The sequence below is a fragment of the Bactrocera dorsalis genome, chromosome 6 (assembly GCF_023373825.1).
Source record: "Bactrocera dorsalis isolate Fly_Bdor chromosome 6, ASM2337382v1, whole genome shotgun sequence".
NCBI classification, from domain to species: Eukaryota; Metazoa; Arthropoda; class Insecta; order Diptera; family Tephritidae; genus Bactrocera; species Bactrocera dorsalis.
Window position 1 is genome coordinate 30065577 of NC_064308.1, and position 25440 is coordinate 30091016.

Genomic DNA, 25440 nt, shown 5'->3' on the forward strand with positions numbered 1-25440 from the left:
CCGCCGCTATATGGTTACCACCAGAGAGTAACGCCACCACTGTAAGCAATGGGAACGGCAACGGTTTCGTCTGGGCCAAGTGCGACATCTTTACAGTAATTAGCTGCTACTTGACGCCAAGCGATAGTATACAGGAAATCCAAGAAAAACTCGACAATATAGAGGACACAGCAAGGAATATAGAAGGTCAATTGATTATCGCCGGAGACCTAAACTCCAGAGCTGTAGAGTGGGGTATGCCAAACACGGACTCGAGAGGAAAACGAATTTTAGAAATGGCTGCGCGGCTAGGTCTAATAGTGCTCAACACGGGAAATGCAACCACGTTCAGAAGACCGGGATGCGAGGAAACCACACCAGACATCACCTTATCAACAGAACGCATGGCAGGCTCAATAAGTAATTCGAAAGTCCTGGAGGACTGCACCGGCAGCGATCATCACTGCATCTCTTTCATGATCGACACTGGAAGAAACGCTCACCAGTTCAGGGAAAATAGAGGAACACGAAAGTGGAATATCTCGAAACTAAACACATCGAAATTAATCGCCGCAATAGACGAGCAGAGCCCATCTAGCGACCCCTCCCTGATAGCAGGAAAAACAGTCGAGCACACAATGCTTAACATAACCAAAGCCTGCCAAAAATCAATGCCCAAGGCTACCCACAGCAAACGTAAAGCAGCAGTTTACTGGTGGACTGAAAACATCGCCGAACTCAGACGCACATGCCTCCGCCTTCGCAGATCCTACACGAGATCCAGGCGCAGAGGAGCCGCACCCCAAGAGGCCGAGCAATATAAAGCAGCAAAAAAGAAGCTGAAGCATGCCATCGACGACAGTAAAAAGCAAAAATGGGAGGAACTACGGGAGGATATAAACAGAAACCCCTGGGGGCTAGGATATAAAATAGTGATGAAAAAACTCGGCGCTCGAGCAAAGCCACCTGACGTAACCGCCGCTAAAATGGATCAAATCGTGAATGCACTATTCCCCACCCACGAAACAAGGGCCAGTGATCCAGAACAAACTATAAGCACTGCGCAAATCCCCCAGTTCACCCTTGAAGAGCTGCAAGTAGCCACTGGCAAACTCAAGGCCAACAAATCGCCCGGGCCGGACGGGATCCCAGCAGAAGTCCTCAAAATAATCGCTGCAGAACGCCCAGGAGTACTACTGAATATGTACAACGATTGCCTTAAAGCCGGAATATTCCCGGAACCCTGGAAAAAGCAACGGCTGGTGCTAATTAGTAAGGGAAAAGGAGATCCCAATTCGCCATCAGCATACCGTCCATTGTGCATGCTTGACACAGCGGGAAAGCTGTACGAAAGCCTACTTAAGCCTAGACTAGAAGCGGCTATCAACGAAGCTGGAGGACTGTCCCCTAGACAGCACGGCTTCAGACCCGGCAGATCAACCATAGGAGCTATAAAATGCGTCATAGAAAGCGTAGAAGCCGCACAGCGCAGATGGCATAAATACAAGAGAATAGTGTTGCTGACGACTCTAGATGTCCGAAACGCCTTCAACAGCGCTAGATGGGTAGATATGATCGACGCTCTCGAGAAAAGCTTCAAGATACCCGACTACCTCAGGGCGGTAGTGCGGAGCTACCTCAGTAACAGGAAACTGCTGTACGATACTAAAGCGGGATCACGACAAATAGCAGTCACGTCAGGGACAGCACAAGGTTCCATTCTAGGCCCAGACCTGTGGAACATTAGTTATGACGAAATATTAAAACTAGAAATGCCAGATGAATCGTATCTAATTGGCTATGCAGACGACATTGCAGCAGTAATCACAGCTAGGGATACAGAGGAAGCGCGAAGAAAGCTGAACCAGGTCATGATACGGACGCAAGCATGGCTCGACACACACAGCCTCCAGCTCGCCACGGAGAAAACTGAACTACTACTGCTAACAAATAAGCACATACCTCTCGAGATAACCATGCAGACGACTACGGATACCCTTAGGACAAAAAAAGCCGTTAACTACCTAGGCGTAAGACTGGACCCCAGACTAACCTTCTGGGTACAAATCCAGCACGCCGCAGGTAAGGCAGCGAAGAGCACGTCTCAACTGGGCCGATTAATGGCTAACATAGGAGGACCCTGCCAAGGAAAGAGAAAGCTGCTAATGTCCACGACGATCAGCGTCTTATTATATGGAGCCGAAATCTGGGCAGATGCCCTTAAAAAAGAAAACCGGCGTAAGGCAGTGGCCAGAGTGTACCGCACCGCAGCCCTCAGAGTCGCATCAGCCTACAGAACAGTATCAGGCGACGCAATATTAGTTATAAGCGGCAATGCTCCAATTGACCTACTAGCAGATGAAAGGAAAAAGCTGTGGGAGCTAAAGAAATCACCCGGCAATAACAAGAGCGCAATACAACAAATAAGGAAGGATACGATAACATCATGGCAACAAAGATGGGAGAATGGAAGTCGCGGCAGATGGACGGCCAGGCTGATAAAAGATCTAGATCTATGGACAAGTTGTAAATTCGGAGAAGTAGACTTCTACACAACCCAGCTGTTATCCGGCCACGGATACTTCAAAAAGTACCTCTACAGAATGGGAAAAGTCGAAGAGCCGTCATGCCTATACAACGACGCGACAGAAGACGACGCTGAACACACATTCTTTGCATGTCAGCGCTGGCAAGGAGAACGCACCGCAGTAGAAGACCTGGTCGGGCCAATAAACGCTGACAATTTAATCAGCGTGATGTTGGAGAGCGAAACAAACTGGATGATTATCCAGAAATACGTAGCAATCTTGCTACGCATCAAAAAGCGGGACCTGGACGCAGGTGCGCAGATGTAAATCTCTCAATGAGAAAAATGGAACGCCACCCTGAAGTAATGCAAATGCGGTCCCAGGGTGGGCGACGGTTCCTTAGAGGGGGGGTTTTTAGTGACCTGCAAGTGGCACATGCCGCTGCTGTGACGATAATAGCACCGATGATGCGGAAGGCATTTTCCACCCACTCACCCGCAAAAAAAAAAAAAAAAAAAAAAAAATCGCATTGATTCATATGTTGAATGTACTGCCGCGAAAGGGCATCTGCTACCACATTTCCCGTACCTGGATTGTAATGGAATTTGGGCGCAAATTCTTCTACAAAACTTCTCCAACGTTTTAGTTTTGTATTGGGGTTACGGTCCGAAATGGAAAATGTTAGCGGCTGATGGTCTGTAAATATGTTAAGGTTGTTAACGCCGTACAAATAATTTCGTAAATTCTGCAATGACCAAACAATCGCAAGCATTTCTCTTTCATTAGTGGCATAGTTTTGCTCTGCAGAAGATAGTGTGCGGGATATAAAAGTTATAGGTCTTTTCTCCTGCGATAGTACAGCTCCGATTGCTACAGAAGAAGCGTCGGTGGTTAAATCAAAAGGTTTACTAAAATCTGGAAAGCGAAGAGTAACATCTTCAGATGCAAGGATTTCTTTTAGTTTATTAAACGCCTTTTGAGCCTCCTTTGACAATGTCATTTGTTTACTACTTGAATGCTTCGTGTTTATATGGCCGTTTTCTCCCCTTAATATTTCCGTTAGCGGCTTTGCAATTTTCGCATAATCTCGAATAAATCTCCTATAATATCCTGACAGTCCTAAAAAGGAGCGTAATGCCCGAAGAGTTTTGGGTTCGTCAAATTTTAGGATGGCAAGTGTTTTATCGTCAGCTGTCTTAAGGCCATTCTCGGAAACTACAAAACCAAGAAACTCTTCGCTAGTTCTGAAAAATTTGCATTTTTCCAATGCTATTCTCATATTGGAATCCAGCAGTTTTTTAATGATACTCTCTATATCGTATATGTGAGTCTCAATATCGGGAGAGAAAATTATTACGTCATCAATGTAAACATGACAACGTCTTCTCTCAATATGTCGTCTATCGCTCTCTGAAAAATACTCGGAGCATTTTTTAACCCAAAGGGTAACCTGCAAAATTCATACTTGCCGTTATTCACGGAGAAGGCTGTTTTCTCTCGATCCGTTTCAGCAAGAAAAATTTGGTGAAATCCCGACTTTAGATCGATCGTTGTAAAATACTTTGATTTTCCAAGATTCGTCAGAATCACATTTGTGTCAGGAATTGGATACCGGTCAGGAATAGTTTTTTCATTTAATTTGCGAAAATCTATTACCATCCGTTACTTTTTGCTACCTGTCTCATCAATTCCTTTTTTGTCTACAACCCATACTGGGTTGTTATAGGGAGAGCGACTTTTGCGTATGATTTTGTTAGCGAGAAGTGACTCGACTTTGGAATTTACAAATTTTGTTGCAGACATTTGATAAGTATAAGATTTCGAATAAATAAGTAGGTTCGCTAGTTGTTGTTTTGATTGTCGCCACTACTTTAGTGTTATACGGTAAAGTTTCTTCTGGGTCTGCAAATACTTTTTCATATAATTTCAACATATTTTGAAACTTTAGGTTTGCCCTGGGCGGAAAATTTTCGACAATAGTTTGCAATGTATTAATTTGAACACATTCCAAAAAACTTATCTGGTCGCTGCTATTATTATAGTTCAAATATCCTGTATCTGTATTTAAAACTCCGCCAATTTGCCTAAGGAAATCAAATCCTATAATTCCATCAAAACTTTCTAGATCCTTTAAAATATAGAATTCTGTTATTGTACCAAATACTTCTATCAGACATTTTTCGAAAATAGTTGTGGTACCATTAATGGATGATAAACTGAAAGGTTTTCCAGTTTTTTGATTGACGTTAGAAATTCATGGTTAAATACATAATTTTTCGCTGTTCCTGTGTCAATAAGTAATTTAAATTCTTTTCCATTACGTATTTTAATTAACGCATGCAGCAATTGAGAATTGTTATTTAAAAATTTAGTGCGACTATCCTTGGAAGTATTCTTCATTCCTTCACTTTCATATATTTGGTAATGATTCACATGCTGACCACAATTATTTTGTCTATTATTATTGTTCTGTCTTTGGGGATTTCCTGATCTTGTTCTATAGTTAGAACGATTGAAATTTATTAAACGCGTTTGCTGCCTATTATTATGCGTGTTGTTTAGCAGAGAAAAGCTGGGATCAACATCCATAGGCTCTGGTTGTGGTTGTGACAAGACTGTCCTTTCATGATTATGTGCCGTGCGATATTGAGGATGAGACATTCGGTAAGAACCACTATTTCTATTTGCGAATGCGTTAGCAAATGTGTAGCGTTGTTGATTCATTTCTAATTCTTGTGCTAAGGCTAAAGCGGTTGATAAATCTGCCGGGCGACTTGAAAACAAAATATGGGGAATGTTTAGTTTAGTATCCCATTTTGAAGAGGTTTTGCGCAAAGGGGGAGGGGGTTGGGGGCTTGCTACCCCCCTTATTTGAAAGGTAATGAATGGAGCTTTAGAATAATAGCACCCTTCCCCCCCTAGGACAACGGGGGGCTCTAGGGCAGCCTCCTGAAAATGGTTATTTTTATTATTTCCATGAATTAAAGTGGAAATCCACTTTATTTAAATAATAAAAACACTGAAAATTAAAAATTGTATATGCATCGGTAATAATGCATACAAGTAGTTGAAGTACCAAGATAACCCAACCAACCATTTATACAAGACCCCCTAAATAATAAAATTGGGTTTTCATCGCGCGATTTATTATTCCAAATTTTGATTATATTTTCAGCATAATATACTACATTGAAACAAGCGCCGCAAGCGAAAATTTGGAATAAAAAATCGCGCGACCTACCATTTTGATTCGTTGGGTTATTACTGTCTTCCTTTTGTGCTTATTTTCTTCGTCGTTTGACAGTTCATATTCAGTAATTTTGTTTACATTTCAAGGAACAATAAAACACGTAATTGAAAGCTGTTTTATTTTTTAAATTGTACATAAAATTGCAACTTAAAATCCATAATTTATCATTAATTCAATTAAATATATTTCAAAGAACGTGTGTGTGTTAAATTGGTTAAATTTTTTGCAAGCAGTGTGAAAATGTGCGTTTTTTGCTTACTTATATCTAAAAAAACAAATTAACATTTAACAATAAATTTACATTTAAACCAAACCCATTGGCTATCCGTGCTATATAAATTTAAAAAAATCCGTGCACGTATTTAAGAGGAATAAGCAGTGAAAATGAGATACTAAACTAAACCCAACCCCAAAATATCATTAAAGGGTCGATTTAACCCTGAAATGAAAACACGTAAGGCATCATTCCTAAACTTCTCATTAAGAAGTTTCAAGGCTTATCTGTCCCCGTTATATTGCATAACTGCTTTATTTGTAAGGAGTGTCAGATGCTTCTCTGCTGAATCGTAATAGTCCGTAATGCATTGTCTTCCCTGTCGAAAAGTGGAGAGTTCTTGTTATAGCTATGGCTTGATAATACCTATTTGAGCCTAAGTATTTTTCATAAGGCTTCATAGCTGCTTTTGTAGACTGTCGCCATGATGGATATCGAACCGACTCACCGGAAAACTCGGGTACAGTCTTCACAACATCGAGTCCAATATCGCATTGGATATTTGTATCTATCTCTATGTACTCGTACCTCAAAACTTTTGGTGGAGCAACATTTAAATTCAACGCGTCAACATTAGCTTGCACCTGCCTAATCTGTTCAGATACGTGCTGTTCCAGCTGATTCGCTACAGCTCTAGTGATTGGAGTAACCAAATCGGTAATGGCTTCTGCGGTTAACGACATTTTACACCTATTTTTTCGCTTGTCACAAATGTTGTTTATTTTCACAAAATTTGGCAAAATTGGATTTTATTCCTAGCGTACAATTTCAATTCTCTTAGATAATAGGTATGCTTACATTAAGTACAGCTTCATGTCCCGTTGTCCTGGCGTGGAATTGTACACTTCTTTTTCCTTCCCGATTGTCCTTGGCGTGGGATTGTTGACCTATTTTTTCCCCCGGTGCACGATTTTTCGTCTTCACTTGATTTTTTTTTTGGGTGTTCTTCTGCTGTTCTATTATCCTGACATAAGGATTTTGGGAACAGACTTACAAAAACTCGTTGGGTGCCAATTAAATAAATGAGATAACGCGTGCTTTTCGCTCAGTGGTCAATTTTATTCTGTTTCTTCTTTTTCAAACTACTTCCATTTATACTACTTATGCTAATACCGACGCGCAGATCAGTTGTTTTTCAAATCTTATGTGTACCTATCTACTTCTAACAAAGGAATGGAAATATTAATGGTTTTGGAACTTTGTATTTGTACTGATAATTAAAAGTATTTGTACACATGTGTGACTATCTACAACTAGTACTTATAACTATACATAAATATTTATGTTGTCTTAGCTCAGAGGTCGGCATTTTTTAGCACAATTGTGCAAACTAACTTCACACGTACGTTTACGCTTTATCGTTCAGTCGTTGTCGATAGGGATGTCGGAAATGGAATAAAGTATCGATATATATTGTATCGGTAATTTTTGAATATATCAATATCGACATTGATATTTTTATTTAAAAATATCGATATATCGGTATGATATGAAAAAAAAAATATTTGGCCTAATCTACTTTAATCATCTTACCTTACTAGATAAATACTAACCAATAGACATAATTTTTAATAAATCAAGAACAACAATTAAAACATTAACTTTTTATTAATCAAACCAATATTATCTGATACAGACATAAGAAAAACTCTTTGATTTACGTGATCGGCTGTAAGCCGACTTCTGTTATTGGGTACTGCGAGATTCACAACAGATGCCACTCTCTCCGAGGAAACCGAGGACGCAGGCGATATCAAATACTTTAGAGCTATATCAGAAAGGACTGCGGTAAAATGACGACAATCAAACCAGAATTTTGTTGGATTCTCTTTTCTGGGTATTATAGGCTGATCTAGATATGATTTAGTTCGCTAGGCATACCATCACTGGTTGAAGTTGAAAGTAAAGAGTTGGCTGAAGCTGCAGCAATATCTATCATAATTTTTTCATGTCCAGACCACAACGACGGCGAAGATTTTTCGGAATTTTTCAGTTCGGTTATTGCAGTGGAAGCAGCTAGCGCTGAACTAAAATGAATACGCTTAAAGCGTGGGTCTAAAATTGTTGCTTTGGCCAGATGTAAATGTCGCTCTAGTGGTTCTAGTTTTGCAATAACTAATTTTAGCAAACTCTTCTGAACAGCAATACCAAATTCGGTGAAAAGCTTTACTTGTTCAAGGTCTCTCTGAAGTAAGTTTGCAATGGGAATCACCAAACTTGAAGTCACGTACTGATCGCCGCTAATTTCTTCAGTAGCTTGCTTAAATGGGGTAAGCAATATTATCAGATCTCGTATGACACCTAACTCTGAAGAACAGTGTGCCCACAATCCTTTTGTAAAAAACGCGGGAAAAGATGTTTTCTTTTTCTCCTCTTTCGCCTGTTGAGTGAAGTTGGGACGGTTGATAATCCTCTGCATTACGCTTCTAAATATTACTTTACGTAATTTGTGAGAGTAATGTAGAGGAGTATTTGTTTGGATTAAACAGTTAGTATAAAAAAGTATTTAGAAATTTTTGATCATAAAAATACCGTTTTTATACCTTTTCAATACTTATAATATTATATCGATACCTCGATATATCGAAACAATAAATATCGCTTAAAAATATTGTTACATTGAAAAAATTATATCGATATATCGATGTATCGATATTTTTTCGACAACCCCAGTTGTCGAGCCAGCAACGAATTAACATCGCGTAAGACTATAGCGCAAAACCAAATATGCCCTGCGAGAAATATTTTATGATATTAAATGCTTTTGGTGCCTTTTATGTTCCAAGTCTTTAAAAGATAAAAGGGAATATATCCTTAAAAGACATTTTATTAATTTTCATTATACTATTAATTATTTATAAAATTTGCTTAATTTTAATTCCAATTTCTCAGTGGGCTACTTTTTTTTCGTGCTCACCAACACAGTGACAGATCCTCTCATGCCGACCACTGTCTTATAGTAGAAACACTCAAAAACGCTTCTTTCCTTCCTTCCTTTTTCTTCCTTATCGGCAAAATGTGTGCACAGTCAAAAACGTGGTAAAAACGCAGAAATCAGCTGTTCTCTTTTGTTTACATTTCATTTGTTTGACATTTCATACAATTCTAAAAATTGTGTCAGCAGCAACATGGAAGTGGACAATAGTGATCAAATGTTTTTAGAATTGTGCGAATTATACTCTTTATATAGTTTATATAAACAGTATAAAAACAAAAAACGAACGAGAAGGTACAAAATTCGCCCAATCAATCAAAACTGGGGCGTTAGCGGTTACCAGATAAAAACTTTTCTGGTAATGAAAAACAGGGAACCAGAACAACTTTTTTTGCATACAAGGATGCCGCCGGACGTTTATAATTTGCTTCTGAATTTGATATCGAAATCCTTGAAGAAGCCAAGGCAGCGGATTGGACCCGAAGAAAGGCTCTCGTTGGTATTACTGTAAGTTGATTTGTTGTGTTTTGCGAATTAATATGCGTATGCATGTATATACATATGTACTTCTCTTACAATTGTTAGCTATTTGTCACAAGGCGTGTCGGTGCAGAGCATTGCATGGAGCTATAAGTTGGGAAAGTCAACAGTACGCGAAATCATATTAGAGACGTGTGAAGTAATCTGGCAGCTACTTTCCCCAATTTATGTAAGCAAGCCAACAGAGTCTCAATACAAGGACATTGCAAAAGATTTTTATAATAGGTGGAACATTCCGAATTGTGTCGGTGCAATTGATGGTAAGCACGTTGCAATTAAGTGCCCGACCAATTCCAATTCGATGTTTTACAATTATAAAAAATTCTTTAGCATCGTTTTGATGGCTGTATGTGATGCGAAATATACGTTCACAGCAGTTAGTATTGGCAGCTATGGAAGTCAAAGTGACGGAGGTACCGTATATTAAATTGATTAACATTATAATATAATGCATTTCTGTTATTATTTATGCAGGAATCTTTCGACTTACTCCATTTGGCCATGCATTAATACAAAACACTCTGCCTTTGCCACCACCTGTGCCACTGTCTGACGTGACCCCGGAACCTTTTCCTTACTTTTTCGTTGGAGATGCCGCATTCCCATTACGAAATAATTTAATGCGCCCATTTCCTGGAGCTAATCTAACACACACGAAACGTATTTTCAATTATCGATTGTCACGCGCTCGTAGAGTCATAGAAAATTCCTTTGGTATATTGACTGCTCGGTGGAGAATTTTGAAAACAACGATTGAATGTAATCCAGAAAATTGTGAAAAAATTGTATTGGCTTGCATAGCCTTACACAATTTTATAATGTTGAATGATCACAATCGCTGGTATTGTCCGGAGAACTATGTAGATCGAGTGGAAGAACATAACATTGTTCATGCCGGTGAGTGGCGCCGGGAAACTGAAAACAACACTTTACGACCAATGCGAACTTCGGTGCGTAGAGGTCCTTCAACTGCGTTTAACCTACGGGAGAGACTTGCTAACTATTTTATAAATGAAGGATCTGTACCATTCCAGAACAATTTAGACTCTATTATAGGAGGACCATATGCTCCTGGAGGACCTTATTAAAAATAAATACCATTTTTGTTTTCGTTCATGGGATCATTTCATTTTTTATTTACATAAGAATTATTATTTCCATAAGAATTAATGAACAAAATATATTTATGTAGAAAAAGTAAAATAATAATTTAAAAATAAAAAATTCATTTATATACATATGTATACTATTAAATTAACTTAATTAAATCATTCTCCCCTCTGCACTGCAAACGCAGCCTCCAACATTTTTTCAATAGCCCTAACTTGCTTTGCCTCATCCATTTTGTTTAAAATGGACACGGTTAAAGTGCTGAACGATTGCACAGCCGGACTTGTTGATTGTTGTTGTTGTTGGACCGGCATGATGGCTTGCGTTGACCATCTGTTTTTAAAAATGTCAATGGCTTCCATCATCTTCTTGTCAACCTCGCTGTTAGTTGGCTCAGATTGACCTCGCTTTCTGCCCTTTTGGGTAGCCACCTGCGTAGAGCAGGATGGTGAGGGAAGCGAGGTGGATGAGGAAGCAGTCGGTGATGGCGGCACGGCGACAGGAGGCGATGGCACCACGGCGACAGGTGGAGATGGCGGCACGGCGACAGGTGGAGATGGCACCACGGCGACAGGTGGAGATGGCGACGGCAGGGATACTATTAGTGGTTTCGGCCATAGCGGTGATGGCACTTCCACCTCCTGCACATGGACATGTGGCTGCAGACCACTGTCTTTAGTTGCAATCGGCAACTGTCTTTGTTCAATTTCACAAATATTTTGTGAGAATCTAATCCTGTAAATTTAAGTTTTTATTAATACTTTTTCAAATATAAGTATGTATATTCAATTAATATACTAAAACTTACGGCCGTGGTACAATGTGTGGCTGAATAAACTTCATCGCGTCCAGCAAATGCCACTGTCTTTGGACCTCCATCCCGCTGCCGCTGGGGGCGTTAGCCTTCCGCACTTCCCGCCCATACCGGTCGCGAAGTGTCAGCCATCTTCGGCGACACATTTCTCCTTTATAAAAATAATTAATTATCATTAAAAACATAAACAGTTGTAAATAACATAGCAACTTACCACTTGCGTTTAATTCCCTTCCTATTTCAGCCCACAAAGCATCCTTCCTTGACTGTAGCTTATAAAATGGACTGCGCTTGTTAAACAATTCGCTTCTAGCCTCAACTAGAGCTATTAATCTTTCGTCTTCCATTTTTATTGATTTGCACACGTATTTTACTTATCCAATCAATCCAATAAATGTTTCATTTGACGTTTGTTTTAATGGCGCTTGTTTACATTTGAACAATGTTGCCATTGCCCAATACGCATATATAGTTTTGAGCGCATCTTTGTTTTCAATTACAATTTTTTACAATATAAAATATCAAAACTAAAATCAAACTATTAAAAATAGTTTATATATTTATAAATAATAGCATTCGACTCTGATTTTGAGTTATTTTAAGAAAATTTCAAACATATTGAACAGATTGAATTATAAAAGTTGATAATTACTGCAGTATATCGATATTGGCAACCTTGCGTTGTGAGAGAGCAATCAGCTGAGACGTTTGCGACGGCAAAAATCCAAATGTCGCAGATTCTCATGTCAACGTCACGTCAACGTCAACGGGAGTAGCGTTTTTCACTGTTCAGTTACATTGCGCGCCCATAAGATAGGTCGTCCCAGCTGACACGACCCACGATTCTGCGTTGTTCACTAACCAGCCTATTAGCTGCACTTAGGTTGTAAACAATGTATCTGTAAACATGTACATATATGTATGTACATATAACCAAATACATGTGTACGTATAACTGGCTATAACTTATTCATATGAATATGCTTTGAGCATATTTATGAGTACAGGTTTAGTTGAATAAATTTTAATTAATTTACTTTTACAAAGTAATTCTTGTAGTTACTGGAAAATAAGGCCTACTTTTTTAATTAATTCCTATGTTTGATATGAACATACTTATATCTGTACCTCATTACATATGTATATAACAAGCTATCAGAATATATTAAAAAAAAACTTAACATATAATAGTGATAAATTTTCATAAATTGTATTGAATAATTTGATAATAATACAAACCACTTTTGCACTTAAATAAAGATTCTCAATTTATTTAACATATACTACATAAAAATATAAAGTTGTCTATGTATATTCGAAAGACGAATGTACGAATATGATTCGTGAACCGGACTGCTGAGCGATTGTAAAAAATGTTGACGTGGCGCCGCGTAGAATCGAATATCTTGTCGACGAATGTGGATAATGCAGAGAACTTAAAGCATAGAGAAGGTGCAGGTTCGACAGCGAATATTTGTTAAAATTGTAGTAAAGATTTCACCTCACAACCACAGAATTCACGCTGTGAAATCCCTACAAGAATTGAATGATAGAAACTAACACAATAGCAATTTTCTCACTAACACAAATGCATAGACTTCAGAAATTATTGTATACCTATCCACAAGTAAGAAAGAGACGATACAGATTATTTTCTTTCGGGCTATGATTACACGTGCAAAACTGAAATAGCTGATATACACACAGTGTAGAGTCAGAGAAACTAAAAACATATTGTTACAAAAAGTAGTATTAAGTTGTAAAGGGTGATTTTTTAAGAGCTTGATAACTTTTTTTTTAAAAAAAACGCATAAAATTTGCAAAATCTCATCGGCTCTTTATTTGAAACGTTAGATTGGTTCATGACATTTACTTTTTGAAGATAATTTCATTTAAATGTTGACCGCGGCTGCGTCTTAGGTGGTCCATTCGGAAAGTCCAATTTTGGGCAACTTTTTCGAGCATTTCGGCCGGAATAGCCCGAATTTCTTCGGAAATGTTGTCTTCCAAAGCTGGAATAGTTGCTGGCTTATTTCTGTAGACTTTAGACTTGACGTAGCCCCACAAAAAATAGTCTAAAGGCGTTAAATCGCATGATCTTGGTGGCCAACTTACGGGTCCATTTCTTGAGATGAATTGTTGTCCGAAGTTTTCCCTCAAAATGGCCATAGAATCGCGAGCTGTGTGGCATGTAGCGCCATCTTGTTGAAACCACATGTCAACCAAGTTCAGTTCTTCCATTTTTGGCAACAAAAAGTTTGTTAGCATCGAACGATAGCGATCGCCATTCACCGTAACGTTGCGTCCAACAGCATCTTTGAAAAAATACGGTCCAATGATTCCACCAGCGTACAAACCACACCAAACAGTGCATTTTTCGGGATGCATGGGCAGTTCTTGAACGGCTTCTGGTTGCTCTTCACCCCAAATGCGGCAATTTTGCTTATTTACGTAGCCATTCAACCAGAAATGAGCCTCATCGCTGAACAAAATTTGTCCGAAAAAAAAAAAAAACCGAACACTGATTTTGGTAATAAAATTCAATGATTTGCAAGCGTTGCTCGTTAGTAAGTCTATTCATGATGAAATGTCAAAGCATACTGAGCATCTTTCTCTTTGACACCATGTCTGAAATCCCACGTGATCTGTCAAATACTAATGCATGAAAATCCTAACCTCAAAAAAATCACCCGTTATTTGTATTACTATATGCATCCCTGATTATGAACAATAGCTGTAGGTATATGGAATAGCATTTGTCTTGTTGTAGACATCTGGCGCCACACTGTCTGCTCGTCTAGTTAAACAATTGCTGAGTCTGGCGCCGCGACTGTCTGCTTGCGTCTGGCGCCGTATAGCCGTATGTTCTGGTAATTTCCAGACGCGATATTCTAGAAGGACACGTCGGCATCAGCGAGAAGTGCGTGGCTATAGCCGTATGTTCTGGTAATTTCCAGACGCGATATTCTAGAAGGACACGTCGGCATCAGCGAGAAGTGCGTGGCTATATAAGCCGTGGCAGCGCCAACGTAATCAATCAGTGCTAAGAGTAAACTGCTATAGTGTAGACGAGTTGTGAAATAAAGAGTTGTTGAATTAAATTAAACAGTGTTGATTTTATTTGTCAATCCAGAGATACGAACCTAACAAAGTAAACTAGCAAGAGTAAATTCGTAACAATATGTTCTCTGGACATACACTGTATGTACATATATCAGCCGTTATTTATTCTTATTAAACGCGAAAATACAGTGGAAGAAGAAGAAAAAAAGCGCAAACAAGTGTAAACAAGTGCAAGCAAGCGAAATCAAATTTTTAAATTTAAAAATTTCTAAGCGAAATCTATTTTAAAACATTAAAAAAATAAGTGAAATGAAAAGAAGGCATTTTGCTAATTGTCTTTCAAAAGAAAAAAGGACTTTCCAGTCCAATATAAAAGTTATAAAAAAATATTTGAAAGGTGAAAGTGAAAATGAAAGTGGAAGTGTTAGTTCAAGTGCGTTTTTTGAAGGGATTCCCCTTGTAAGTAATAGGGAACCTGATCCTTCAGTGTTAGGTTCAGTAGTAGCAAATTATGAAAGTGATGCTAGTGATACTTTGAGCTTTTCTAGCGATGTAGGTTCTGATTCTGAGCCCGAAGCGTCCACCTCTATAGGGTTTAGTGTTTCAGAAAATAACGACGAAATAAATAAATGTAATGAAATTAAGTCGTGGGCTATCAGAAACAACATATCGCAAATCGCTTTAGAAGATCTTCTAAAAACATTGCGCAAAGTAGGTGTTGATGGTATGCCACTATCTGCAAAAACACTACTAAATACAAGGAAAGAAAAAATAAATATAACTGAAATGCAAGAGGGGGAATTTTTGTACCTAGGAATTCAAAACTATTTTGTTTCAAGTCCTTTTAACTACTTGGAAGGGAAAAATGAGGTTTATTTAGATATAGGAGTTGATGGGTTAAAATTGTACAAAAGTTCAAACAGGGTATTATGGCCTATCTTGGGTTCAGTTGTTGGTTTCCCTAATATAAGCCCGTTTATGATAGCATGCTATTCCGGGTTCAAGAAGCCAAGTAACATAGATCAATTCATGTCCGAATTTTGTGCCGAGGTCGTGTCGCTAAGGGCAACCGGCATTAAAGTTGGATTTAAGCCAATCGTTTTAAAATTTAACATTCGTCTTTTTGTTTGTGACTCCCCAGCGAGGGCTTTTGTAACAGGTGTTATATCACACAACGGGAAAAATGGTTGTCCAAAATGCTGCCAGGAAGGTACTTACCAAAAAAATAGAGTAAGTTTTCAAAAAAAAGTCGGTTCCTTAAGATCAGATACAACGTTTATGTTACGTTCAAATCCTGCGCATCATTTGGAAGATTTCAAATTCAAAAAAAGCATTTTGGAAGAATCAGATTTTGGGATGGTTTCTCAGTTTCCCCTTGATAGTATGCACTTAGTCGACTTAGGAGTAACAAAGAAATTACTTAAACTTGCAACAAAAAAGGCCAATCATACTATTATTAACGAAAAGCTTAACTATGTCTCTAAATTTATCCCATCAGAGTTTAGCCGCATATCTAGAAGTTTAGATGAGATTCATAATTGGAAATCGACTGAGTTTAGGCAGTTTTTGCTTTATTCTGGTATATTCGTTCTTAAAGATTGTATCAGTACCGATCAATACTATCACTTCCTGCTGCTACATAGTAGTATTCGACTTTTGTCAAATGAAAAATCGCACCGAATCGAAGCCGATATTGCCCAACAAATGCTAACAGATTTCGTCAATATTTTTGGAATGTTATATGGTGATGAATTGGTTAGCTTTAATATTCCCGGACTACTTCACTTGGCAGATTGCGTAAAACAGTTTGGACAATTAGATTCTTTTTCAGCGTATCGTTTCGAAAACTATATGCAGAATATAAAAAAAATTGTAAATAAACCCAATAAAATTCTACAGCAAATATATCTTAGACTTTATGAAAAACAGGGTATTGAATCAAATTCAGAGAATGTGCCAAAATTTGCATCATTTGATTTAAATCCCAACAAGCAGAAAGATAGTTTTTGTTTTAGTGAGTTGACAGGACCAATGAAGGTATTTAAAGTCATAAAGTCTCAACAGTCGTCTGAAATTGTCTGCAAAGTTTTCAGAAAGACTGAAAACTACTTTAATGAACCTGTAGAATCGTCAAGTGGCCTAGGGATTGTAGTCGCAAGTGAGTTAGATGAAGAAATGGTAACAGTTCCTATCGAAGACATTGATTTCAAATACTTTTGTATTCCTATCGAAGAGAAATATTTGCTAATACCACTTTTACACCATCTTTTTAACACATTTTCCCATTAACCACTGATTTGCACATTCCACTTTCAATTCCACAACTTTCAAATTTAATATACAATTTTGGTTTTACTAATATAACCAAAACTGTATATAAATGCAATATAATAAAAAACATAATAACAAATATAAAACATCATAAAAAATATACAGTATTGTTCATATGTTAAGCAACAAACTCCAAATGCAATATGTTGAACGACATTTTAACAATACTGTATATTTTTATGATGTTAACCTAATATAATTCATAAAACATAATATATTAATATTATAATTATTCTATATACAAATGAGTAACATATTCGAGACGCAAGATGAAGGTGGTAAGTTACAAGGAAAATACTCATCGAAATAAGTATAAATATATTAAAAATTATTAATTTTTTTGTAGAGATTCCAATCGTTGAGAGGATTGAGCGGCGCCAATATTCAGTGGGAATATCAAGAACGCAACAAAACTCAGGTCATTTTTAACATAAAGCTTCTAATAAAATATACTATATATTAACTTTTTAAATTTAAGATATACTTGAAGCGTTAAAAACGATCATTGCGGGCCAAAAAAATATTCAAGAAAGGCTGGAAAAATTGGAAGAAAATGTATACATAACTTTGCAGAACCAAAAAACGCTTAGTGAAGGCCAGTCGTCACTGGTTCACAACCAAACTGAAATTTTTAATAAACTGAATGAGATGGAGTCGAAGGTAAGTGTTTTACAATATTGTATGTACACTCAGTAATAAAAGTAAATCTAAGACTTTATTTATATCTTTTCGTCTAAATTTATTTCTTAGATTGTCGAGAAGGCTGAGGTTTTGGCGCAAAATAAATCAATCAGAGAATGCAAAGTTCTCCTAAAACGAGTTGAGCAGTCAGTGTGCCGCATGACCGGCGAAGTGACTGATAAAGAGCTGGACGACGTCGCTAGCGCTTTTCCTATGGAGTCGCAAGCAATAGTTGCGGAAGTGGAGGATAGACTGCAAAGTCAGGACTATGCCTAAACAATGGTAACCTAAAAAATAAGATATAATACTACTAGTTACAATACTTTTACTTCTTTTAAGACTACATTCCTTCACAAACTGAAAGGCGCCAGTGATAATGTGGCTGACGTTATACCTAAAATTTTCTCGGATGAGCTCTTAGAAGGTTACAATTGGGATGGCAGGTGAAGTAAGAAATCCCTATGCAAGTTGGCGCTAGTTGATACCATTTTAAGAAGTACATACATATACATAATTGCAACTTAATGTTTACTTAAAATGTTTACTAATATATATTTTTCTTTTAATTTAGATGTGTTTCAACAACAAAGATGTAGGAGTTTCGAGGAAAATATAAAGCGGTCAATACTGCTCAGCCATCATAGGTTAAAGCAGCGCACATATTTAAAGAAAAAAAGGAAACAATAATTGAATTGAAATGAAGCTTTAATTTAATTAACATTAATTTTTTTTTACTTTTTGTACAATTTTTTTATAACATGAATAATTAATATTATATGAATTAAAATGAATTTAATTTTTTCTAAATAAAATAAATTACATTAAATTAATAAATGTATAATTTTTACATATGCTTACATCACATATGATTGTCACAACTGCATGATATTTACATCATATGTGATAGTCACACATGCCTGAATTTTACATCACATATGATTGTCACAACTGCATGATATTTACATCATATGTGATAGTCACATATGCAGGATGTTGGCATCAAGCATAACAGGCATTCATGACAGAGATTTATATCATTAATGACACAAATTTTTATTCTAAACACCGTTGGAGTGAGCAGTGTAGCTATATGTTGTTCAGGTTGTTAAACCTAGTATGTAAGAAAGAAAGGCAATATCACATGTATGCAAAAGTTTTTTTAAAATTTTTAATATTGCCCTTAAAAATGTGATAGAAACTTGCACTGAGCCAGTGACAGAAAATTGTGTCACTAGTGAATGTCATATGATTGATCATTTGATTATCATCGTTCTTGTAGGGATGTTAACATTGTTTACAGTTCTCTCGCATACTCAACCAGTAAATATAAAGAGAAACAATATACATACATACATATGTACGACATATGATGCCGTATATGCGCAATCAGGGAATATTGAAGAAAAATAAGTTCTTTGATTCTCCCTTTTTAACAGCGAAAAATGTATACAAATACAGCTCTCTCACATACTCAAGAATATGAAGAGACATATCGCTCATTTGCTGCAAGACCGGCATAATTCAAAAAACGTGATTTTGGAGTTAATGCTGCAGAATTGTTCGTTATATCATACTTCATGTTGAGTGAAAAATTCATATGAGTACCTTTTATATGCTCCGCTTGAGAAGAGGTGTAATAGCCCTGACAGACGAGCAAAATTAATGCGTCTTAAGCAACGCTAATGCGAATTGAAATTTTATGGTGACAGACGGCAGGCTTGTGCATTTGGACAGCTAGTAGTGAAATTTGTTTCTTTATTAAAAAAAAAAAGTGAAATAAAAATGAATAAGATAAATTATTAAAAGAAATTTTGGTAATTTTGGAAAAATCAATATAAATTTAAAAAATTTGTTTATAATTATCTACGTTAAAAGATAATAGAGTGAAATTAATAGCATTAATTGATTGTAATGCGGAAAAAGTGTGCAAAAAAGTTTAGAATATTGGAAAAGTTGATAGCAAAAGTGGGACATCTGTCAATAAATAGCAAAAATCGGCCATTTTTGAGCAGTGTTGCCTACTCAAATTTAGTCAAATCAACCAAATGCACGGAATTCTTGTGCATTACAAACTTGCATTAACATGGGTCAAATGCGCAAATAAATGTAAATTAAGCCCGCTAATGCATATTAGCGTTGTCGTCTGTCAGGGCTATAAGGTTGGAGTCACCGTGTAAGGTTGTAGTAAGTTGAAAACTTTAAACGCGTTTTCTGGCGAATCGATCTTTTTGACTTATGCCGGTCTTGCAGCAAATGAGCGATATGTAAATATATGTATGCAAGTTAATACCACCAGTTCATATTACATGAACATATTCTTTATCTGTCATAAATACATAATGTAAAATGACACTTACGACCCATATGGTCCGTATCGAAACATTATATGTACTTTGCTAATACTGTCCGCCTTAAGTGGTCCCAAAATGTAATTCATAGATTGTAAGATGAATCTTCCACTTTTAACATATGTCCTATTTTAAGTGGATTGTAGATACACTTCCTAGAATGTAAGATTAATATTTGTATCTAGGCTTAAGCAAAATATTGTATTTAATAAGAACAAGGCAGTTGCCCGTAGTTTCTGATAGCCCCCCCATAAAAACAAAAGAATCAAAAAATTTCTGTAAATCAGAAATTTCACCAAAAACATCTTATTTCATCTAAACCTCACACACGGCCGCCAACGACAACCATCGCACAACCAACCGCCAAAATTCTACTCAAAAAGCAACAGCAGCAGCAAAGGCAACAATAGCCGCAACAGTAGCAACAGCAACGGCAACAACAGCAGCAACAGTAACAACAGCAGCAACAGTACCAACAGCAGAAACAACATAAAATTAGTTGTAAGTAAGGCCTATGTTTATTAATTAAATGGGAAATAAACCCACTAATATTAAGTATAAAAAATTGTTTACTGTGAGTATTATAAAAATAATAATCATACCACTCACAACTGTCCGTGTTTAAAAAATAATAATAAAAAATTGTTAAACTTCCAATAATTGATAAAATAAATTCTATAAAATTCTATAAAAAACAAGTACTATTTGTAATACAAATTACATACATAAATAAATTCTAAATTTATTGCACTAATCTGCCAAAGTAGTATAATATGTTAATCATATTCCTTATATAAAATATTATTATTCTAATACCTGGTCCTTTCGTACTAAGATATTATAATATATTAAAGATAGAAACCAACCTGGCTTACGCCGGTCTGAACTCAGATCATGTAAGAATTTAAAAGTCGAATAGACTTAACATTTAAGCGGCTACACCTAAAAATATATCTTAATCCAACATCGAGGTCGCAAACTTTTTTATCGATATGAACTCTCCAAAAAAATTACGCTGTTATCCCTAAAGTAACTTAATCTTATAATCACTACTAATGGATCAATAACTCATAAATTAATGATTTTAAATAATTAAAAGTTCATTAAATTTTAATATCACCCCAACAAAATACTTTAAATTATAAAAATAAAATCAATCTAAAAAATCTAAACAACATAAAGTATAAAGATTTATAGGGTCTTCTCGTCTTTTAATTAAATTTTAGCTTTTTGACTAAAATATAAAATTCTACTATAAATTTATATGAAACAGCTTATACCTCGTCCAACCGTTCATACCAGCCTTCAATTAAAAGACTAATGATTATGCTACCTTTGCACAGTTAGAATACTGCGGTCATTTAAATAAACTTCAGTGGGCAGGTCAGACTTTAAAAATAACTCAAAAAGACATGTTTTTGTTAAACAGGCGGGTAAAATTTTTGCCGAGTTCTTTATACAAACTTATCATATAAAATTACATAAACAAAAAAATAAACTAATTCTATCATTATTCCTTTTTATATTTAATTAATAAAAAAAATTTTATAAATAAATTAAAATATAATAAATAATATAATTCATAAAATAATTTATAACAAACTTTATAATGATTGCTAATTCTAAACATACATTTTATACTACTACTATTAATTTTTAATAATTTATCTTAAAGCTTATCCCTTAAAATATTCAAATAAATAAATTTTTCAATTAAATAAATAACTAAAAAATCAAAAATTTGTAAATTAAATTTATTTCTAAAAAAACTAGATACCTTTATAAACGAATAACATTTCATTTCTAATAGTTTATTTAAAATAATTTTGACACATTAACTTTAATAAACTATTAACTCTTATAAAATCGAGATTAATAATATATATATTAATTATTTGATAAACCCTGATACACAAGGTACAATAAATTAAATTTTCTTTTAACACAAAAATTTTTCAAAATATTTCAATTATCTTTCACAATACTAATCCACTATTATTAATATTATTTTTTCATTAAAAATTACTAAAACATTTAATTATATAATTATTTTTAATATATTAATTTAAAAACAAAATAAATTAATAAGCAAGTTTTGACCAATTTATATTGATTTGCACAAAAATCTTTTCAATGTAAATGAAATGCTTTACTGAATAAGCTTTAAATTGTCATTCTAGATACACCTTCCTAGCAAGAGCGACGGGCGATGTGTGCATATTCTAGAGCTAAAATCAAATTAACAATCTTTAAAATTTTACTATCAAATCCACCTTCACTAAACATTTCAAAATTAGATCCGTTTAAATAAATTTATTGTAACCCATCTCTACTTAACATAAGCTACACCTTGATCTAATATAAATTCTTATAAAAATTATAGAAAATTATTATTCTAATAAAATATTCTGATAACGACGGTATATAAACTGAAAAACAAATTTAAGTGAGGTTCATCGTGGATTATCAATTACAGGACAGGTTCCTCTAAATAGACTAAAATACCGCCACATTTTTTAAGTTTCAAGAACATAACTACTACTACCTTAGTGATTGAAATTACATTTTAAATAAAAGGGTATCTAATCCTAGTTTATAAATAAAATTTACAAGCTACAAAACCTGCATAATAAAATTTTTTAAATTTAAAATTTCACCTAATAAATTTAATATTATTTTTATATAAATAAATTTTAACTCACACTGAACAAATTTTATTTGCATTATTTGTATAACCGCTTCTGCTGGCACAAATTTAGCCAATACTCTATGAAATTACTATTTCCAAATTTCTTTGATTAATAATACTATTTACTGAGAATATAATTAAATTTTACTTACTATTTAAATAAACAAAAATACACGCAAAAACTTACATATAAAATAAATCAATAATAAAATTCAAAGCCAAAATAAAACTTTAATATTAATTAAATTATTAAATAATATTAAATAATAATATACATAAATATTAAACTAAATAACATTAATAAATCAAAAAAAAAAAAAATTACATTGAATGAAAGTAAAATGAGTTAGTAGTATCTCCTAATCAGCAATTATCCCCTAAGTAATATACCGTTTTTCATTAAAAAAATTAGATGAAAATTATCCTTTTATACAAAATTAATTACATTTAATCTTATTGTTAATTTTTTAACTTAATTTTAAAACTAACATTATTAATAATATTAAATATTAATAATAAAAAAAATTAATATATAAAATAATAATTAAATAAGATAATAAAAAAAATCCTATTAATTATTAGTAATTTAATTAATATCTAAGTTTCATCTTATTTGTTTTTTTTTTTATAATAAATTTATAAATAAATATTAAATTTATTTATATATACTTTATCATATATTTATCGTAAATAGCAATATAGTAACAGAAGCAATGGCACAGTTATAAATCAAAAACAAAAAAAAACGGCATGTACTCAGTTTTGCACCATCCGTTATTCGCACATATTTTTGCTGTTCTTACTTTCTTATCTGTTATATGTATTTTTGTATTCATTATTCGTTGTCATAATTCAAAGAATCACTCTTTTCCACAAGTTTGTATTCATTTTATTGAATATGGAAATTAGTCTCTAAATTGTTCTTGAAAAATGAAGAAGCTGTCTCCAGATAAAGAAAATAGTATTGTTTCCCTGACTAAGAGTGGCTGTTCGACATGCACTATTGCTGACAAACTGCAAGTTAGTCAATCAGTGGTAGTCAAGGTGCAAAAAAGAAAAAATGTTTGTGTTGAAAACATGTTGAATGGTCGCCGCCGCCTTCTAACAGACTCTGACGCTCGACTTATGATGAAATGAGAAATGAGAAAATAAATAAAGGAGTAAGTCGATGGACAGCTAGAAGAGCGCTGGCTAGGATTGGTTACGTCGCAGCTGTGAAAAAAAACAAACCACCTTTATCCGAGAAAAATGTTAAGGCACGACTAAAATTCGCAAAGGTACACAGAAACTGGACAGTTGAAGACTGGAAACGTGTTATTTGGTCGGACGAATCCAAGTTTAACCGTTTTCAATCGGATGGAAAACAGTACTGTTGGCGTAGACCCGGTGACAAGCTTCAAAGGCATCACGTGAAGCAAACAGTGAAACATGGAGGAGGCAACATAATGGCTTGGGGGTGCTTCACGTTTTGAAATGTGGGACCGTTGCACAAAATAGACGGGATTATGCGTAAGGAAGATTATTTAAGTATTTTGCAAACACAGCTTCCCAATTTTCTTGACCAGTGTGCGTATCCAGAGCATGAAATCATTTTTCAGCAAGATGGGGATCCCAAGCACACTGCGAAAATTGTAAAAGAATGGCTGGGAAACCAAAATTTTAAGGTGATGGAATGGCCAGCGCAAAGTCCCGACCTCAATCCAATTGAAAACCTATGGTCAATTGTGAAGCAACGGCTCGGACAGTATCAATCAGCCCCATCCGACCTAAACGATCTTTGGGGACGTGTTGAACTAGAGTGGAATAATATTCCGAAAACAATTGTTGAAAATCTAGTTGCGAGCATGCCACAACGTATAAAAAAGGTCATAGAAAATAAGGGTCTATGGACAAAATATTAATAATGCATTTCTTTCATTTTTTCACGGATGGTGCAAAACTGAGTACATGCCGCTTTTTTTTGTTTTTGAATTATAACTATGCGATTGCCTCTGTTACTATTTTGCTATTTACGCCTAATTGTTACAAATAAACTAGATATTCAAGAAAAAAAGTTTTTGTCATTTACTTCATTCGTCTATTTTTATGCGCGCTCAAACATGAAAATGTTGATCGTGGAATCACTTTTGCTCCCCACTGTATGTATATAAATATTTAATTAATTAATAGATATCTATATTCATATAAAAAAAAACCTTAAGATTCATAGATGAATAACAGTATTATCAATTTATTAGTATATAATATAATCTAACATTATAAACATTGTTATAAATTAATATTAAAAATAAATTTATTATAATCATTTATCTATTTATATGAAGTTGATCTTTTAATTCTCGGAAATGTCTATATTGGAATTTTAAATTATCTAGATTCATAAAAATTTATTTTTAAAACAATACTTTTGTTATTTATTTAAATATTTAAATATATATTTACAATTAAGTTATATATACAACTTAAATATAAGTATAGAAAAAAAAAAGTTAGATGAAAACAGCTTATTTCAAATGAAATAAGTTAATTTCATTCAATGAATTGCCTGATAAAAGGGTTACCTTGATAGGGTAAATAATGCAATTAGTATTGCATTCATTATATTTAATAGAATTAAACTATTTCTAAAAGTATCAAAAACTTTTGTGCATCATACACCAAAATATATTTATTATTTATTACAAATAGTATTAATTATAAGAAAGTACATCTATTAAATCAATCCTAATATTAGTTTCAATAAAAAGATAAGCTAATTAAGCTACTGGGTTCATACCCCATTTATAAAGGTTCTAATCCTTTTCTTTTTAATTTTTAATAATTCAGCAAAAATTATATTTTTTTTTATCTTAATAACAGGAACCCTAATCACTGTATCCTCAAATTCTTGATTAGGTA

The 25440-nt window shown here is 34.7% G+C and overlaps 4 protein-coding genes across 6 annotated transcripts in view; 2 read left to right on the plus strand and 2 right to left on the minus strand.

Moving 5' to 3' along the window:
• LOC125779382 (uncharacterized) overlaps positions 1-25440 on the minus strand; it is a 554603-nt gene that overhangs the window by 265142 nt on the left and 264021 nt on the right. The window lies entirely within an intron of this gene.
• On the plus strand, positions 9001-10594 carry LOC125779321 (putative nuclease HARBI1). Its single transcript, XM_049460600.1, has 3 exons — positions 9001-9473; positions 9552-9919; positions 9981-10594. The coding sequence occupies exons 1-3, from the start codon at positions 9160-9162 to the stop codon at positions 10592-10594; spliced, it is 1296 nt and encodes a 431-aa protein (XP_049316557.1). The 5' UTR covers positions 9001-9159.
• Positions 10775-12952, minus strand: LOC125779417 (leiomodin-2-like). Its single transcript, XM_049460768.1, has 3 exons — positions 11645-12952; positions 11425-11581; positions 10775-11351 (listed from the first exon to the last, which is right to left on the minus strand). The coding sequence occupies exons 1-3, from the start codon at positions 11775-11777 to the stop codon at positions 10775-10777; spliced, it is 867 nt and encodes a 288-aa protein (XP_049316725.1). The 5' UTR covers positions 11778-12952.
• LOC125779518 (uncharacterized) lies at positions 16403-18244 on the plus strand. 2 transcript variants are annotated; one of them, XR_007423287.1, is made up of 6 exons: positions 16403-17102; positions 17171-17242; positions 17303-17484; positions 17575-17787; positions 17845-18001; positions 18077-18244. XR_007423287.1 is itself a non-coding variant. In XM_049460876.1 (5 exons), exons 1-4 carry the CDS (start codon positions 17069-17071, stop codon positions 17779-17781), a joined length of 495 nt encoding a protein of 164 aa, XP_049316833.1. In that variant the 5' UTR covers positions 16403-17068; the 3' UTR covers positions 17782-17787; positions 17845-18244. The 2 variants fall into 2 exon arrangements, 1 of the variants encoding a protein (XP_049316833.1); XM_049460876.1 differs by having other exon boundaries at positions 17845-18244.

Bases quoted from the DNA above. Each gene is read 5' to 3' on its own strand.
- LOC125779321 (XM_049460600.1), top strand. From the start codon at position 9,160: ATGGAAGTGGACAATAGTGATCAAATGTTTTTAGAATTGTGCGAATTA. The intron at 9,474-9,551 runs GTAAGTTGATTT...TACAATTGTTAG, and splicing joins AGGCTCTCGTTGGTATTACT to CTATTTGTCACAAGGCGTGT. The intron at 9,920-9,980 runs GTACCGTATATT...TTATTTATGCAG, and splicing joins TGGAAGTCAAAGTGACGGAG to GAATCTTTCGACTTACTCCA.
- LOC125779417 (XM_049460768.1), bottom strand. From the start codon at position 11,777: ATGGAAGACGAAAGATTAATAGCTCTAGTTGAGGCTAGAAGCGAATTG. The intron at 11,582-11,644 runs GTAAGTTGCTAT...ATTTTTATAAAG, and splicing joins AAGGGAATTAAACGCAAGTG to GAGAAATGTGTCGCCGAAGA. The intron at 11,352-11,424 runs GTAAGTTTTAGT...TTAAATTTACAG, and splicing joins CCACACATTGTACCACGGCC to GATTAGATTCTCACAAAATA.
- LOC125779518 (XM_049460876.1), top strand. From the start codon at position 17,069: ATGAGTAACATATTCGAGACGCAAGATGAAGGTG. The intron at 17,243-17,302 runs GTCATTTTTAAC...TTTAAATTTAAG, and splicing joins AAGAACGCAACAAAACTCAG to ATATACTTGAAGCGTTAAAA. The intron at 17,485-17,574 runs GTAAGTGTTTTA...TTTATTTCTTAG, and splicing joins TGAATGAGATGGAGTCGAAG to ATTGTCGAGAAGGCTGAGGT.